Source organism: Triticum urartu, chromosome 4 (genome assembly GCF_003073215.2).
Source record: "Triticum urartu cultivar G1812 chromosome 4, Tu2.1, whole genome shotgun sequence".
NCBI classification, from domain to species: Eukaryota; Viridiplantae; Streptophyta; class Magnoliopsida; order Poales; family Poaceae; genus Triticum; species Triticum urartu.
In genome coordinates, this window is record NC_053025.1 from 331,354,816 (window position 1) to 331,374,557 (window position 19,742).

The window sequence follows — 19,742 nt, forward strand, 5'->3', positions numbered from 1 at the left end:
GAGATGAACTAGGGTTTGAGAGGAGATGATGCTGGTGAAGATGATGGAGATTGACGCCCTCCCGATGAGATGATCATTGGTGATGATGATGGCGATGATTTCCCCCTCCCGGAGGGAAGTTTCCTCGGTAGAACAGCTCCGCCAGAGCCCTAGATTGGTTCCGCCAAGGTTCCGCCTCATGGCAGCGGAGTCTCGTCCCGAAAGCTTACTTATGATATTTTCCTCAATGAAAGACTCCATATAGCAAAAGATGGGCATCGAAGGGCCACCTGGGGGCCCACGAGGCAGGGGGGCGCGCCCAGGGGGTTACGGCGCGCCCCCACCCTCGTGGCCAGGGTGTGGCCCCCCTCTAGAACTTCTTGCGCTCAATATTTTTTATATATTCTGAAAATGACTTTCGTGAAGTTTCAGGACTTCTAGAGCTGTGCAAAATAGGTCTCTAATATTCATTCCTTTTCCAGCCCAGAATCCCAGCTCCCGGCATTCTCTCTCTTTATGTAAACCTTGTAAAATAAGAGAGAATAGACATAAGTATTGTGACATAATGTGTAATAACAGCCCATAATGCAATAAATATCGATATAAAAGCATGATGCAAGATGGACGTATCAACTCCCCCAAGCTTAGACCTTGCTTGTCCTCAAGCGAAAGCCGAAATCTAAAAATATGTCCACATGTTTAGAGATAGAGGTATCGATAAAAATAAAATACGGACATGAGGGCATCATGATCATTGTTAGAACATCAACTTATATAATTATTTTCATATGTTCTCTTATGCAAGAGTAACAATTCAATCACAATTTCAAGTATGAATCATAAACTTCATTGAAAACTAACAAACTATAATCTCAGTCATTGGAGCAATTGCAATTTATCATAACATAGGAAAGAGACAATATAAGAGCTTTTCATCAAGTCCACATACTCAAGTATCATATAGTGTTTCACAATTGCTAACACTCACGCAATACTTATGGGTATGGAGTTTTAATTGGACACAGAGAAAGATAGGGGCTTATAGTTTTGCCTCCCAACGTTTTACCTCAAGGGTAAAGTCAACAATAATAGTTCATGAAAACTCACATCCAATTAGCCATATATACCAGGATCTTTCCAACATGTTGTGCTTGCCAAAAGGTAAAATGTAAAAAGGAAGGGTGAAGATCACCATGACTCTTATGTAAGGTGGGAGATAAAAGTAAAAGATAGGCCCTTCATAGAGGGAAGCAGAGGTTGTCATGCGCTTTTATGGTTGGATGCACAAAATCTTAATGCGAAAGAATGTCACTTTATATTGCCACTTGTGATATGGACCTTTATTATGCAGTCCGTCGCTTTTATTTCTATCGTATCACACGATCGTATAAAGCTTATTTTCTCCCACACTAATAAGTCATACATATTTAGAGGGCAATTTTTATTGCTTGCAGTGATGACAACTTACTTGAGGGATCTTACTCAATCCATAGGTAGGTATGGTGGACTCTCATGGAAAAACTGGTTTAAGGGTGTTTGGAAGCACAAGTATTATCTCTACTTGGTGCAAGGAATTTGGCTAGCATGAGGGGGAAAGGCAAGCTCAATCATGTTGGATGATCCATGACAATATAATTTATCTCAGATGTAAGAAAACATAACCCATTACGTTGTCTTCCTTGTCCAACGTCAACTCTTTAGCATGACATATTTTAATGAGTTCTCACAATCATAAAAGATGTCCAAGATAGTGTATTTATATGTGAAGACCTCTCTTTCTTTATTACTTCCTATTAATTGCAACAATGACCAAAACTATGTTTGTCAACTCTCAACAACTTTTATTCATCATACTCCTTCTATGTGAGCTCATTACTCTTCATAAGACCCATATGATCTCTTTTATTTTCTTTTTGTTCTTTCTCTTTTCTTTTATTCACTCAAGATCATGGCAAAATAATCAAGCCCTTGACTCAACACTAATCTTTATTATATATAGCTCACGGACTCGATTACATAGAAGGATCATAAAGCAAAACTCACGACTAGATCATACTAAAACTTTATGCTACAAGATCAAGATATTACCAAAAGGATCAAACTAAGAAAAAACGGTAAAGATAGAAGTGATGGTGATATGATACCGGGGCACCACACAAGCATGGCAGTGGCCAAGGGGAGTGCCCATACCCATGTGATTATATATCCTTTTTTGTTGGTGAACAGGGTGTTGGTTTTGTTGATGGCGTAGGCGTCTTCCTTAATTTGCGCTTGAGGACAGAATTTTGATCCCTTAGGTCATCGATCTCCTTCTCAAGGCTTAATATCCTCTTGCATAATTCCTGTTTGTTTTCCTGCAAGAGGCGAAAAGGGATAAACTCGATCTTCGGTTTCTTTGCTCTATCAGGGAGGCTTGACTTTTTGAACTCCACATGCATGTCCCCAGGTTGAGGTAATGGGACTTCATCTTCATCTGAACACATCTCCTCCTTTCCCCTGGGTTCATAGTCCTCTTCTTCTTCCGTAGTTCAACCACAATGCTCCACGTCCCCATAGACCTTAGGATCTACAAGATAATCAACCACATAGCTTTCTCCTTCCGAATCCTGGGACGACATATTGCTCTAATTTGCACCAGAAACAGTTCGAAACAAGAACAGGAGATTTTTGCGTGATACTGTGGTCAAAACTTTCGGGGTATTATATAATAAATTTTTACCGACCGAAATACGTATCGTGCAAGAAAACTTAGTCCGGAGAGCGCACGAGGTGCCCACGAGGCAGGGGGCGCGCCCAGGGGGGTAGGGCGCGCCCTCCACCCTCGTGGAGCCCTCATGTCCTTCCCGGACTACTTCTTATTTTTCTATTTTCTAAATATTCCAAAACGGAGAAAAATTGCCATTAGAACTATTTTGGAGTCGGTTTACTTACCGTACCACATACCTATTCCATTTCGGAGTCTGAAACGTTCCAGAAAGTGTCCCTTATGTATTCCTTCGGGGTTACGGTTTCAATAACATTGGTTTCAACATTTATAGGATTACCTGAGATATAATTTTTGATTCTTTGACCGTTCACCACCTTCAGGTTTGTGCCTTTGAAGTTGTTGAATTTTTATGGCACCGAAATGATAGACCTCCTCGATAATGTAAGGACCTTCCCATTTAGAAAGAAGCTTTCCTACAAAAAATCTTAAACGAGAGTTGTATAGCAATACATAATCACCTATATTAAACTCACGCTTTTGTATTCTTTTGTCATGCCATCTTTTAACATTTTCTTTAAACAATTTGGCATTCTCATAGGATTGGGTTCTCCATTCATCAAGTGAGCTAATGTCAAATAACCTTTTCTCATCGGCAAGTTTTAAGTCATAATTGAGCTCTTTAATAGCCCAATAAGCCTTATGTTCTAGTTCGAGAGGTAAGTGACATGCTTTTCCATAAACCATTTTATACGGAGACATACCCATAGGATTTTTATATGCAGTTCTATAGGCCCATAATGCATCATCAAGTTTCTTGGTCCAATTCTTTCTAGATCTATTAACAGTCTTTTGCAAAATTAATTTGAGTTCTTTATTACTCAATTCTACTTGACCACTAGAGTGTGGGTGATAAGGAGATGCAATTCTACGATTAACGTCATACTTAGCAAGCATTTTACGGAAAGCACCCTGAATAAAATGTGAACCACCATCAGTCATTAAATATCTAGGGACTCCAAACCTTGGAAAAATAACTTCTTTAAGCATCTTAATAGAGGTGTTATGATCAGCACTACTAGTTGGAATAGCTTCTACCCACTTAGTAACGTAATCAACAACAACTAAAATATGTGTATATCAATTAGAGGCATGAAAAGGTCCCATATAATCAAAGCCCCAAACATCAAATGGTTCAATAACAAGTGAATAATTCATAAGCATTTCTTGACGTCTACTAATATTACCAATTCTTTGACATTCATCACAAGACAATACAAACTTATGGGCATCCTTGAAGAGAGTGGGCCAATAAAAACCGTATTGCAATACCTTGTATGCAATTCTATCTCCAGCATGGTGTCCTCCATAAGCCTCGAAGAGACACTTGCATAGGATCTAGTCCTGTTCATGCTCAGGTACACAACGCCTAATAACACCATCCACTCCTTCTTTATAAAGATGTGGATCATCCCGGAAGTAATGTCTTAGATCATAGAAAAACATTTTCTTTTGCTGGTATGTCAAACTAGGTGGTATAAATTTAGCAACAATGTAATTAGCATAATCAGCATACCATGGAGCAGTGTGAGAAGCATTTATGACATTTAATTGTTCATCAGGAAAGCTATCATCAATAGGTAGTGGGTCATCGAGAACATTTTCTAACCTAGATAAGTTGTCGACAACGGGGTTCTCAGCTCCCTTTCTATCAATAATATGCAAATCAAATTCTTGCAGCAAGAGAACCCATCTAATAAGTCTAGGTTTAGCATCTTTTTTTCCATAAGATATTTAATAGCAGCATGATTAGTGTGAATAGTTACTTTAGAATCAACAATATAAGGTCTGAACTTATCACAAGCAAATACAACTGCTAAAAATTCTTTTTCAGTAGTGGCATAATTTCTCTGAGCATTGTCTAGAGTTTTACTCGCATATTGAATAACATTTAATTTCTTATCAACTCTTTTCCCTAGAACAGCACCTACATTATAATCACTAGCATCACACATTATTCCAAAAGGTAAATTCCAATCAGGTGGCTGAACAATAGGTGCAGAGATTAATGCTTTCTTAAGTATTTCAAAGGCTTCTACACAATCATCATCAAAGACGAATGGTATATCTTTTTTTAATAAATTAGTTAGAGGCCGAGAAATTTTTGAGAAGTCCTTAATGAACCTCCTATAAAAACCGGCATGACCAAGGAAACTTCTTATACCTTTGATGTCCTTGGGACACGACATCTTTTCAATAGCATCAACTTTAGCTTTATCAACTTCAATACCTCTTTCAGAAATTTTGTGCCCCAAGAGAATACCTTGATTAACCATAAAGTGGCATTTCACCCAATTCAAGACAAGGTTAGTTTCTTCACATCTCTACAAAACTCGATCAAGGTTGCTTAAGCAATCATCAAAAGAGGATCCATAAATGGAGAAATCATCCATGAATACCTCACATATCTTTTCACAAAAATCAGAAAATATAGCCATCATGCATCTTTGAAAGGTAGCAGGTGCATTACATAAACCAAAAGGCATACTTCTATAAGCAAAAGTACCGAAAGGGCAAGTAAAAGTGGTCTTAGATTGATCATCAGCTGACACAGGTATTTGGGAGAAACAAGAATAACCATCTAGAAAGAAAAAATGTGTATGTTTGGATAATCTTTCTAGCATTTGATCAATAAAAGGTAAGGGGTAATGATATTTTTAGTAGCCTTATTTAATTTGTGGCAATCAATTACCATCCTATAACCTGTAATAATTCTTTGCGGAATCTATTCATCTTTATCATTAGGAACCACAGTAATACCCCCTTCTTAAGAACACAATGGACAGGACTTACCCACTGACTATCAGCAACGGGATAAATTATACCTGCCTCAAGGAGCTTTAGTATTTCTTTTCTTACCACTTCTTTAATCTTAGGATTCAGTCGTCGTTGGTGATCAATAACTGGTTTGGCATCTTTTCCAAATTTATTTTCTGTTGACATAGAGTGGGACTAATGCCCTTAAGATCATCAAGAGTATATCCAATAGCAGCACAATGCTTCTTCAGAGTTTTCAATAATCTTTCTTCCTCCTTCTCTGAAAGGTTAGCACTAAAAATAACAGGATATATCTTCATTTCATCAAGATAAGCATATTTAAGAGTATCATGCAATGGTTTAAGCTCAAACACGGGATCACCCTTGGGTGGAGGAGGATCAGAACACTTCATCTATTTCCCTTCTTTCATTCATATACATATCATTTTCATGGTCTAGCAAATATTTTTCTAAAGGATCACTAGGAGGTATGACAATAGAAGCAAGACCAATAATTTCATCTTTACTAGGAAATTCTTTTTCACGGTGTTGTCTACGAAATTTAGAAAAGTTGAACTCATGAGACATATCACCTAAACCAATAGTAATAACATCCTTTTTGCAGTCTATCCTAGCATTAACAGTATTTAAGAAGGGTTTACCAAATATAATGGGGCAAAAGCTATCTTGTGGGGAACCAAGAACAAGAAAATCAGCAGGATATTTAGTTTTCCCATACAAGATTTCAACATCTCTAACAATTCCCATTGGTGAAATAGTATCTTTATTGGCAAGTTTAATGGTGACATCAATTTCTTCTAACTCAGCAGGTCCAATATCATGCATAATTTCTTTGTATAAGTCAATAGGTATTGCACTAGCACTAGAACCCATATCACACAAGCCATGATAACAATGATCTCCTATATTAGCGGAAAAAACAGGCATGCCTACCATAGGTCTATGTTTATCTTTAGCACAAGGTTTAGCAATTCTAGCAGTTTCATCACAGAAATAAATAACATGCCCATCAATATTATCAGCCAAGAGATCCTTAACAACAACAATATTAGGTTCAACTTAACTTGCTCAGGAGGTTTATAGGTTCTAATATTGCTTTTACGAACCACAGTTGAAGCTTTATCATGATCTTTTATCCTAACAGGAACATGTGGTTTCTCAACATAAACAGTAGGAACAATAGGATCATTATAAGTGATAGTCTTTTCTTCAACTTTCATAGGTGCAGCTACTTTTACTTCAATGGGGGAATGATATTTAAACCACTTCTCCTTAGGGAGATCAACATGAGTAGCAAAAGATTCACAAAAATAAGCTACTATCTCAGAGTCAAGTCCATATTTAGTGCTAAATTTACGGAAAACATCGGTATCCATAAAAGATTTAACACAATCAAACTTAGGTGTCATATCTAACTCCTTACCTTCGTCGATATCCCAATCTTCATAGTTGCATTTAACTCTTTCCAATAAATCCCATTTGAATTCAATAGTCTTCATCATAAAAGAGCCAGCACAAGAAGTATCGAGCATGGTGCGATTGTTATCAGAAAGCCGAGCATAAATTTTTTGAATAATCATTTCTCTTGAGAGCTCTTGATTGGGGCATGAATATAACATTGACTTAAGCCTCCCCCAAGCTTGAGCGATGCTTTCTCCTTCGCAAGACAAAAAATTATATATATAATTACGATCATGGTGAACAAGATGCATAGGATAACACTTCTGATGAAATTCCAATTTCAATCGTTTGTAGTTCCATGATCCCATATCATCACATAGCCTATACCATGTCAATGTGTCTCCCCCAAAGATAAAGGGAAGACCTTCTTCTTGATAACATCATCGGGCATACCTGCAAGCTTAAATAATCCACAAACTTCATCCACATATAATAGGTGCTCATCAGGATGTAATGTTCCATCTCCTGAAAAAGGATTAGCTAGTAGTTTTTCTATCATAGCTGAAGGAATTTCAAAGCAGACATTTTCATTTTCCGTAGGTTTAGTAGGTTGAGGAGCAACTCTATGCTCTACTGGTCGAGGTGAAGATACCCCGAACAAGCCCCTCAGAGGATTACTTTCCATAGTAACAAGTGAAAGTAAATTTCAGCACACTATATAAATTTTTCCTTACCAAATTCCACCTACCAAAGGCGCTTCACTCCCCGGCAACGGCGCCATAAAAGAGTCTTGATGGCCCACAAGTATAGGGGATCTATTGTAGTCCTTTCGATAAGTAAGAGTGTCGAACCCAACGAGGAGCAGAAGGAAATGATAAGCGGCTTTCAGCAAGGTATTCTCTGCAAGCACTGAAATTATAGGTAACAGGTAGTTTTGTGATAAGATAATTTGTAATGAGTAACAAGTAACAAAAGTAAATAAAGTGCAGCGAGGTGGCCCAATCCTTTTTGTAGCAAAGGACAAGCCTGGACAAATTCTTATATAGAGAAAAGCGCTCCCGAGGACACATGGGAATTATCGTCAAGCTAGGTTTCATCACGATCATATGATTCGCATTCAGTACTTTGATAATTTGGCATGTGGGTGGACCGGTGCTTGGGTCCTGTCCTTACTTGGACAAGCATCCCACTTATTATTAACCTCTATTGCAAGCATCGGCAACTACAACAAAAGTATTAAGGTAAACCTAACCATAGCATGAAACATATGGATCCAAATCAGCCCCTTACGAAGCAACGCATAAACTAGGGTTTAAGCTTTTGTCACTCTAGCAACCCATCATCTACTTATTACTTCCCAATGCCTTCCTCTAGGCCCAAATAATGGTGAAGTGTCATGTAGTCGACGTTCACATAACACCACTAGAGGAGAGACAACATACATCTCATCAAAATATCAAACGAATACCAAATTCACATGACTACTAATCGCAAGATTTCTCCCATGTCCTCAGGAACAAATGTAACTACTCACAAAGCATATTCATGTTCATAATCAGAGGGGTATTAACATGCATATAGGATATGAACGTATGATCTTCCACCAAATAAACCCACTAGCATCAACTACAAGGAGTAATCAACACTACTAGCAACCCACAGGTACCAATCCCAGAATTAGAGACAAGAATTGGATACAAGAGATGAACTAGGGTTTGAGAGGAGATGGTGCTGGTGAAGATGTTGATGGAGATTGACCCCCTCCCAATGAGAGGATCGTTGGTGATGACGATGGCGATGATTTCCCCCTCCCGGAGGGAAGTTTCCCCGGTAGAACAGCTCTGCCAGAGCCCTAGATTGGTTCCACCAAGGTTCTGCCTTGTGGCAGCGGAGTCTCATCCCGAAAGCTTACTTATGATTTTTCCCTCAACAAAAGACTCCATATAGTAGAAGATGGGCATCGGAGGGCCACCAGGGGGCCTACGAGGCAGGGGGGTGCTCCCCCAACCCTCGTGGCCAGGGTTTGGCCCCCCTCTGGAACTTCTTGCGGAATCAATTCATCTTTATCATTAGGAATGACAGTAATACCCCCTTCTTAGGAACACAATGGACAGGACTTACCCACTGACTATCAGCAACGGGATAAATTATACCTGCCTCAAGGAGCTTTAGTATTTCGTTTCTTACCACCTATTTAATCTTAGGATTCAGTCGTCGTTGGTGATCAATAACTGGTTTGGCATCTTTTTCCAAATTTATTTTCTGTTGACATAGAGTGGGACCAATGCCCTTAAGATCATCAAGAGTATATCCAATAGCAGCACAATGCTTCTTCAGAGTTTTCAATAATCTTTCTTCCTCCTTCTCTGAAAGGTTAGCACTAATAATAACAGGATATATCTTCATTTCATCAAGATAAGCATATTTAAGAGTATCAGGCAATGGTTTAAGCTCAAACACGGGATCACCCTTGGGTGGAGGAGGATCAGAACACTTCATCTATTTCCCTTCTTTCATTCATATACATATCATTTTCATGGTCTAGCAAATATTGTTCTAAAGGATCACTAGGAGGTATGACAATAGAAGCAACACCAATAATTTCATCTTTACTAGGCAATTCTTTTTCACGGTGTTGTCTACGAAATTTAGAAAAGTTGAACTCATGAGACATATCACCTAAACCAATAGTAATAACATCCTTTTTGAAGTCTATCCTAGCATTAACAGTGTTTAAGAAGGGTCTACCAAATATAATGGGGCAAAAGCTATCTTGTGGGGAACCAAGAACAAGAAAATCAGCAGGATATTTAGTTTTCTCATAAAAGACTTCAACATCTCTACCAATTCCCATTGGTGGAATAGTATCTCTATTGGCAAGTTTAATGGTGACATCAATTTCTTCTAACTCAGCAGGTCCAATATCATGCATAATTTCTTTGTATAAGTCAATAGGTATTGCACTAGCACTAGAACCCATATCACACAAGCCATGATAACAATGATCTCCTATTTTAACGGAAAAAACAGGCATGCCTACCATAGGTCTATGTTTATCTTTAGCACAAGGTTTAGCAATTCTAGCAGTTTCATCACAGAAATAAATAACATGCCCATCAATATTATCAGCCAAGAGATCCTTAACAATAACAATATTAGGTTCAACTTTAACTTGCTCAGGAGGTTTATAGGTTCTAATATTGCTTTTATGAACCACAGTTGAAGCTTTATCATGATCTTTTATCCTAACAGGAACATGTGGTTTCTCAACATAAACAGTAGGAACAATAGGATCATTATAAGTGATAGTCTTTTCTTCAACTTTAATAACTGCAGCTACTTTTACTTCAATGGGGGGATGATATTTAAACCACTTCTCCTTAGGGAGATCAACATGAGTAGCAAAAGATTCACAAAAATAAGCTACTATCTCAGAGTCAAGTCCATATTTAGTGCTAAATTTACGGAAAACATCGGTATCCATAAATGATTTAACACAGTCAAACTTAGGTGTTATACCTAACTCCTTACCTTCGTCGATATCCCAATCTTCATAGTTGCATTTAACTCTTTCCAATAAATCCCATTTGAATTCAATAGTCTTCATCATAAAAGAGCCAGCACAAGAAGTATCGAGCATGGTGCGATTGTTATCAGAAAGCCGAGCATAAATTTTTTGAATAATCATTTCTCTTGAGAGCTCTTGATTGGGGCATGAATATAACATTGACTTAAGCCTCCCCCAAGCTTGAGCGATGCTTTCTCCTTCGCAAGACAAAAAATTATATATATAATTACGATCATGGTGAACAAGATGCATAGGATAACACTTCTGATGAAATTCCAATTTCAATCGTTTGTAGTTCCATGATCCCATATCATCACATAGCCTATACCATGTCAATGTGTCTCCCTCCAAAGATAAAGGGAAGACCTTCTTCTTGATAACATCATCGGGCATACCTGCAAGCTTAAATAATCCACAAACTTCATCCACATATATTAGGTGCTCATCAGGATGTAATGTTCCATCTCCTGAAAAAGGATTAGCTAGCAGTTTTTCTATCATAGCTGAAGGAATTTCAAAGCAGACTTTTTCATTTTCCGTAGGTTCAATAGTTTCAGTAGGTTGAGGAGCAACTCTATGCTCTACTGGTCGAGGTGAAGTTACCCCGAACAAGCCCCTCAGAGGATTACTTTCCATAGTAACAAGTGAAAGTAAATTTCAGCACACTATATAAATTTTTATTTACCAAATTCCACCTACCAAAGGCGCTTCACTCCCCAGCAACGGCACCAGAAAAGAGTCTTGATGGCCCACAAGTATAGGGGATCTATTGTAGTCCTTTTGATAAGTAAGAGTGTCGAACCCAACGAGGAGCAGAAGGAAATGATAAGCAGCTTTCAGCAAGGTATTCTCTGCAAGCACTGAAATTATAGGTAACAGGTAGTTTTGTGATAAGATAGTTTGTAATGAGTAACAAGTAACAAAATTAAATAAAGTGCAGCGAGGTGGCCCAATCCTTTTTATAGCAAAGGACAAGCCTGGAAAAATTCTTATATAGAGAAAAGTGCTCCCGAGGACACATGGGAATTATCGTCAAGCTAGGTTTCATCACGATCATATGATTCGCGTTCGGTACTTTGATAATTTGGTATGTGGGTGGACCGGTGCTTGGGTCCTGTCCTTACTTGGACAAGCATCCTACTTATTATTAACTTCTATTGCAAGCATCCGCAACTACAACAAAAGTATTAAGGTAAACCTAACCATAGCATGAAACATATGGATCCAAATCAGCCCCTTACGAAGCAACGCATAAACTAAGGTTTAAGCTTCTGTCACTCTAGCAATCCATCATCTACTTATTACTTCCCAATGCCTTCCTCTAGGCCCAAATAATGGTGAAGTGTCATGTAGTCGACGTTCACATAACACCACTAGAGGAGAGACAACATACATCTCATCAAAATATCGAACGAATACCATATTCACATGACTACTAATAGCAAGACTTCTCCCATGTCCTCAGGAACAAATGTAACTACTCACAAAGCATATTCATGTTCATAATCAGAGGGGTATTAATATGCATATAGGATATGAACGTATGATCTTCCACCAAATAAACCCACTAGCATCAACTACAAGGAGTAATCAACACTACTAGCAACCCACAGGTACCAATCCCAGAATTAGAGACAAGAATTGGATACAAGAGATGAACTAGGGTTTGAGAGGAGATGGTGCTGGTGAAGATATTGATGGAGATTGACCCCCTCCCGATGAGAGGATCGTTGGTGATGACGATGGCGATGATTTCCCCCTCCCAGAGGGAAGTTTCCCCAGTAGAACAGCTCTGCCAGAGCCCTAGATTGGTTCCGCCAAGGTTCTGCCTCGTGGCAGCGGAGTCTCGTCCCGAAAGCTTACTTATGATTTTTTCCCTCAACGAAAGACTCCATATAGTAGAAGATGGGCATCGGAGGGCCACCAGGGGGCCTACGAGGCAGGGGGACGCGCCCCCCACCCTCGTGGCCAGGGTGTGCCCCCCTCTGGAACTTCTTGCGCTCAATATTTTTTATATATATTCTGAAAATGACTTCCGTGAAGTTTCAGGACTTTTGGAGAAGTGCAGAATAGGTCTCTAATATTTGCTCCTTTTCCAGCCCAGAATCACAGCTACCGGCATTCTCCCTCTTTATGTAAACCTTGTAAAATAAGAGAGAATAGGCACATGTATTGTGACATAATGTGTAATAACAACCCATAATGCAATAAATATCTATATAAAAGCATGATGCAAGATGGACGTATCAACGAGCTGGTATGCTCCCCTGTCATGTACTTTCTCGATGATGAATGGCCCTTCCCACTTTGGCTCGAACTTGCCTCTTGTCTTGTGTGCCATGACGATGGGATGCTTGAGCATGAGGACCAACTCACCTTTTTGGAGGACACGTTGCTTGACGAGCTTGTTGTACGCTCTCACCATGTTCTTGTGGTAAAGCTCCAGGTCCTGTAGGGCATGAAGTCGCCCCTCTTAAAGGGCATCGAGCTCCTGGAACCGCAGTTGTACCTGTTCGTCTTGGGTGATCTCATCTTGGATAGCCACCCTCAAAGAGGGTAGTGGACCTCAAGTGGTAGGACCTCCTCACTCCCGTAAATGAGAGAAAACGGAGTCGGCTAACTTGGAGCATGGACCATAACACAGTACACCCAAAAGGACTCGAAGAGACAGCCAGGCTAGTCTCAACTATTCCTTGTCACCGTCTTCTTGAGTTTCCTCCTGAGTGTCTTGTTGAAGGCTTCAATTGCGCCGTTGGCTTGGTGTAGATGGTGGGGATGTAGTGATGAAGTGAAGGGGAGAGCGGTATCTCCATCACTTAGGCTCTGCTTAGCCATATCCCTCTGTCTTGTCATTGTTCGATGATGAAGTGGGCGACCTTCGCCTAGTCGGTGCCCGGCCTAGTGGTGTCCGCCTTGTCGGTGTCGGACTAGATGACTTCCCTTTGCCTCATCAGTGCCTGGCAAGATATGGATTACTTGATCACTAAAAGACAAGTCTGTGGAGTACAGCTTCGCCTCGTCAGTGCTTGGGAGATGTTGTGGACGTGCGCCATGTGGATGTTGGGGTAGATGTTGATGATTTTGCTGCCTCAACAAGAAGCAACACAGGGTTAGCATGGAACCATGCAAGGTGGCCTTGGAAGGGCTTCATGTCAGTGAAAGTGTAGAGATTGAGCTCCACCTTAGTGGTGGTGTAGAAGGCGTGCCCACCTTTGGCGAGCTCTATGTTGTGCAGATGTCGCCCCCGTTTAGGAAAGCTCTATGTCTGTGACGGGGTCAACATTGTTCCCACCTCAGGAAAGCTCCTTTTCTAATGGCATAGATGGCGCCCTTCCCCGGACGAGCTCCGTATCGACAATGATATGTCCGGTGCTCTACCTTAGTGGCGGTGTAAATGACACGCCACCTAGGGTGAGCTTGTGCCGGTGACAGTGTAGGTGGCATCCCCAACTTAGGCATGTTTAGCAGCGTAGATTCCACAACACCTTGGGCGTGCTCCGCATCGACGGCAGTGTAGACCGATCCCTGCCCGGTCCAAGTTCCGCCTGGACGATAGTATCAACCAAGCCCCGCTTCAGGCAAGCGCCACATCAATGGTGGTGTAGATGGTTCCTCAACATCGACGGGCTGCATGTCGATGGCGGTGTAGGTGTCCCGTCTTGGGCGACCTCCATGTTGCGGGTGGTTGACAACTCCCCACCTCGGATGACCTTCGAGATGGTGTAGAAGATGCCCGCCATTAGGCGAGCTCCGTGTCGACCATGATGCAAAAAGTACGCCGGCTTCAGGCAGGCTGCAAGGACATGTAGACAGCACCCACCTTTACGTGACATGTTGACGGTGGTGTAGAAGGTGCTCACCTCCGAGCTTGCTCCCCGTTGGTAACGATGTAGACGGTGCTCCATCTTTAGCCAAATTTGTGTCGACAAAGATGAAAAAGGAGCCCTGCTGAGGGAGTCCTGGATTAGGGGGTCTCCGGACAGCCGGACTATCTCCATTGGCCGGACTGTTAGACTATGAAGATACAACATTGAAGACTTTGTCTCGTGTCCGGATGGGACTCTACTTGGCGTGGAAGGCAAGCTAGGCAATACGTATATGGATATCTCCTCCTTTTTAACCGACCTTGTGTAACCCTAACCCTCTCCGGTGTCTATATAAACCGAAGGGTTTTAGTCCGTAGGACAACAATCACAACATACAATCATACCATAGGCTAGCTTCTAGGGTTTAGCCTCTCTGATCTCGTGGTAGATCTACTCTTGTAACACCCATATCTTCAATATTAATCAAGAAGGATGTAGGGTTTTACCTCCATCATGTAACACCCTCGATGCGACTATATCTCCCACGTGTCGAGGCACGACTTAGAGGCATAATCGCATTGAAGCCATATGTCGCAAGTTAGGCAATCTTCACAAACATCCCATGTAATATAATTAATAAAAGGGGAGATAATATAGTTGGCTTACACTCGCCACGTCAATCAAGTACATAAATAACATTACATCATTCAAACACTCATGGCCCGACTACGGCGCCAAAATAAAAGATAACCCAACATGTGGCACGGTCCTGATCACCCCCAACTGGGCACCACTACTGATCATCAGGAAAGGAAACATAGTATCGTTGAGAGTCCTCGTCGAACTCCCACTTGAGCTCGAGCGCGTCACCTGGAGCGGAATCGTTAGGCCCTGCATCTGGTGTAATAGTAATCTGTGAGCCACAGGGACTCAGCAATCTCGCACCCTCGCGATCAAGACTATTTAAGCTTATAGGTAAGGCGAGGTAAAAATATATGTTGAGCTACAGCAAGCGACTAGCATATATGGTGGCTATCCTGTTCGCAAAAGAGAGAGAGAAGAGGAGGCAAAGCGCGAGCGAGAAACTAGAGGACAACCTACGCAAACATTACTCCAACACCGTGTCCACTTCCTGGACTCCACCGAGAAGAGGCCATCACGGTAACACACTCAGTTGATTCATTTTAATTAAATTAACGTTCAAGTTATCTACAACCGGACATTAACAAATTCCCATGTGCCCATAACCGCGGGCACGGCTTTCGAAAGTTCAAATCCCTGCAGGGGAGTCCCAACTTAGCCCATGACAAGCTCTCACGGTCAACGAAGGAATAGACCTCCTCCTGAGACGTTCCGATCAGACTCGGTACCTCGGTTCTTCAAGACACTTCGACAGGTTAAAACAAGACCAGCAACACCGCCCGAATGTGCCGACAAATCCCGATAGGAGCTGCACATATTTCGTTCCCAGGGCACACTCAGATGAGCCAGACGTCGGGTAGGCCAGCCCAGAGTTGCCCCTGGTAGCCCCGGACATCGCTCGGTTGGACCAACACTTAGAGGAGCACTGGCCCGGGGGGGGGGGGGTCTAAAATAGATGACCCTTGGGCTGCGGAAACCCAAGGGAAAAATAAGCTAGGCGGCAAATGGTAAAACCAAGGTTGGGCATTGCTGGAAAATCTTTAAACAAGGCGAACTATCAAGGGGTTCCCATTATAACCCAACCGCGTAAGGAACGCAAAATCCGGGAACATAACACCGATATGACGGAAACTAGGGCGGCAAGAGTGGAACAAAACACTAGGCGAGAGGCCGAGCCTTCCACCCTATACCAAGTATATAGATGCATTAAGATAACATGGCAATATAATGATATCCCAACAAGAAAATAATGTTCCAACAAGGAACGGTCTCCAATCTTCACTTGCAACTAGCAACGCTATAAGAGGAGCTGAGCAAATTGGTAACATAGCCAATCAACGGTTTGCTAGGACATGGTGGGTTAGAGGTTTGGCATGGCAATTTGGGAGGCTTGAAAGCAAGTGGTAGGCATCGTAGCATTGGCATAGCAAAAGAGCGAGCATCTAGCAAAGCAAAGATAGTAGTGATTTCGAGGGTATGATCATCTTGCCTGCAAAGTGGTCAGAGTTGACTGGATCCTCGAAAGCAAACTCAACGGGCTCCTCGTTAGCGAACTCATCTCCCGGCTCTACCCAAACAAGACAAACAAGCAACAAGGACACAATCAAGCACGTGCAAGGATCAAACAATATGATGCAAGGATGGTATGCTATGCGGGATGCGATGCGGGATGAATATGCAAGATTTGACAAGGGATGCATGAACCTGGCCTCAACTTGGGAATCCAAGTGTGCCACTGGAAAGATGATATGAAATCGCTTGAAAACGATATAAAGAACGCCGGAATCAGAGTTACGGTTTGGAAATGGCAAGCGATTCAAATATGACACCGGTCTGCGATTTACAGCAAGTAGCCATCTAAATGCAATGAGATGAACAAGCTACAACACTCAAACATGGCATAAAAATAAATGTCAGGGATACATTCAAGATGCTTAACGAAAGTCTAGCACTGAGCTATGGCGAAATCATCCATTAACAAGTTCAAACAAGCATGGCAAAAATGCATATGGTAAACAGATTTCAGACTTAGTGAAATTAACACTTGTCTGGAATTTCAGATCAGGTAGCACTCTTTGGAGCAACAAAACTACATGCTACAGGACCTGAACATGGCAAAGTAAAACACGGCATGGAGCTACTCAAAAGGATTAACAAAAGTCCCTTAGTGACCTTGAGCCAAAAGGGATCAGAAAACAAACTAGAAAGCATGTGAACATAGCAAAAGCATAATCAGTTTTCAGACTTTGTGAAAACTGGCACATGCTGAAAAACAGATATCAAGTAGGCATGTTTACGAGCTCGATGCACTCACTAAAAAGCATGTCATGACAAACTAAGCATACACCCATCAAGAATACACAAAATACAAGCTAGATATGGCAAGAACAATAGCATAGCATGCATGGATCAACTACAACATCATCGGCAAAATCGCTAACAAGTAGACAATCTGCCCGGATTCACGAAGTAGCAAAAGTAGAGCTCGATTGACTCAAGCTAGGGTGCTCCATAATTGCAACAAAAGACATGGATGGATAGAGCACTACAAGATTAATAAAACATCCTTACTGATCATCCTCAAAAGAGGCACCGATCACTAGGAAACAACATGAACATATGGCCATATGAGATAAACAGCTCAAGGACTTAGTGGAAATGCTAAGTTCCTGAAATCAGCATTACCAAGTGCCTCACTTTGCAAGCTCGTGCTAGTCACCACACACATCACAAAAATACATGGGTTGCACCACTGGAAAGATGGCAAAACCCTTAAAAAAACAAATGTAGAACTCATGGGCATATCATGCACACATTAATCATGGCAAAAATGACAAATCTCTAAATGGAGCAGCAGATCTGACAAATATCTCAAGTAGCCTCCTTCTAACAGCATTTCGGGCATCAAGATGAACTCAAATGGAAATGATGCAGTGGAATGAAATGATGTGCTCTCTGAGACGAACATTTTGATATGCTATATGCCCAAAACGGAGCTACGGATGCGGAGATATAGCATGATGAACAGGAGCATATGAACTAGGGTTTCGGGCAAAAAGTCAACCGTCTCCAACTCAGATCTAGATCCGGCCGGGATCACTATTCAGGCGTGGAAGTCGAGGTCGCCGGAATCGGAGGTGGGCCGCCAGAGTAGAAACCGTCTGGCCGGGGCGGCCTTGCCGGCGACGAAGGGCGGCGAGGAGGCGGCGCCGGCGGGCATGGACGCCGAGGTGGCCACGGGCGGCGCGGGCGGCGTCTGCTGGTGCGAGGAGGCGATGAGGCGGTGTCCTCACGGAGATGGCGCGCGGCGGCGGGGGTGGCCGGCGACGGGGAAGACGCGGGCGGCGCGCTGGGGCGGCTCGGCCCGGGCGACGGCGGCGGAGGGCCCGCCTTGGGCCTCGCGGGCCGGCGGCGGAGGAGGCCCCGCGCCGGACAGGTGGTGGCCTCTCACTAGCTGGGCGCGGCGGCGCGGTGTGTCTGGCCTGGGGCGGACATTGTCCAAATGAGGTGGTGGCCTCTCACTAGCTGGGCGCGGCGGCGCGGTGTGTCTGGCCTGGGGCGGAATTTCGGAGGGGGTCTATTTATAGGCATAGAGGGAGCTAGGAGAGTCCAAATGAGGTGCGGTTTTCGGCCACGCGATCGTGATCAAACGCTCTAGATGATGGAGAGGGTTTTGATGGGTTTTGGGCCAAAATGGAGGGGCGTTGGGATGCAACACACACGAGGCCTTTTCGGTCCCTCGGTTAACCGTTGAAGTATCAAACGAAGTCCAAATGGTACGAAACTTGACAGGCGGTCTACCGGTAGTGAACCAAGGCCGCTTGGCAAGTCTCGGTCCAATCTGGGAATGTTTAATCCCCACACATGAAAGAAGGCTATAATGACCACCGGAGGAGAACGAAGCGCCGGAATGCAAAACGGACAACGGGGAAATTGCTCAAATGCATGAGATGAACACGTATGCAAATGCAATGCACATGATGACATTATATGAGATGCATGGCAACGATAACAACACACGGAGACAAAGACCCGAACCCGAGAAAATAAAATAACTTAATGCCGGAAACGGAAGGAGTTGGAGTACAAATTGGGTAAGTCATATCTGGGGTGTTACAACACTCCACCACTACGAAAGGATCTCGTCCCGAGCTCTAGGACTGAAAGAACGCCGGGTACTCAGAACGGAGGTGATCCTCGCGTTCCCAGGTAGCTTCACGGTCGGAATGGTGTGACCACTTGACTTTGAGGAATTTGATTGACTTGTTGCGAGTCTTGCGTTCAGTCTCTTCAAGAATAGCCACTGGGTGCTCACGATAAGAGAGATCTTCTTGGAGCTCAATGTCCTCGAAGATGACGGTGCGGTCAGGAGTCTTGAAGCACTTTCGAAGCTGAGAGACATGGAACACATCATGAAAATTTGCAAAGTTTGAAGAAAGCTCGAGTTGATAGGCGAGATCGCCTCTCTTGCTGACAATCTTGAAAGGTCCCACGTATCCGGGGCAAGCTTCCCTTTGATACCGAAGCGACAAGTACCTTTCATTGGAGAGACGCGGAGGTAAACATGATCTCCGATCTCGAAATTCAAATCACGGTGCTTAATATCATAGTAGCTCTTTTGGCGGGATTGGGCTGCTTTGAGGTTATCTCGAATGACTTTGCACATTTCCTCTGCCTCTGTGATTAAGTCATTACCCAAAAGCTGACGTTCACCGGTTTTGGACGAGTTGAGAGGGGTATGGCACTTCCTGCCATACAGAATTTCAAATGGGGCCTTGCCCAAACTTGCTTGAAACTGTTGTTG

General features: G+C 42.6%; 1 protein-coding gene across 1 annotated transcript in view; it reads right to left on the bottom strand.

The window, feature by feature from the left end:
• The window catches only part of LOC125554743 (14-3-3-like protein GF14 omicron), a 37,566-nt gene that overhangs the window by 7,537 nt on the left and 10,287 nt on the right, over positions 1-19,742 (bottom strand). Inside the window, exons 6-7 of the mRNA XM_048718185.1 lie at positions 18,055-18,061; positions 15,330-15,335 (exon numbers count right to left, since the gene is read on the bottom strand). Of these exons, the coding sequence (XP_048574142.1) occupies positions 15,330-15,335; positions 18,055-18,061 (13 nt within the window). The remainder of the gene's footprint in view (positions 1-15,329; positions 15,336-18,054; positions 18,062-19,742) is intronic.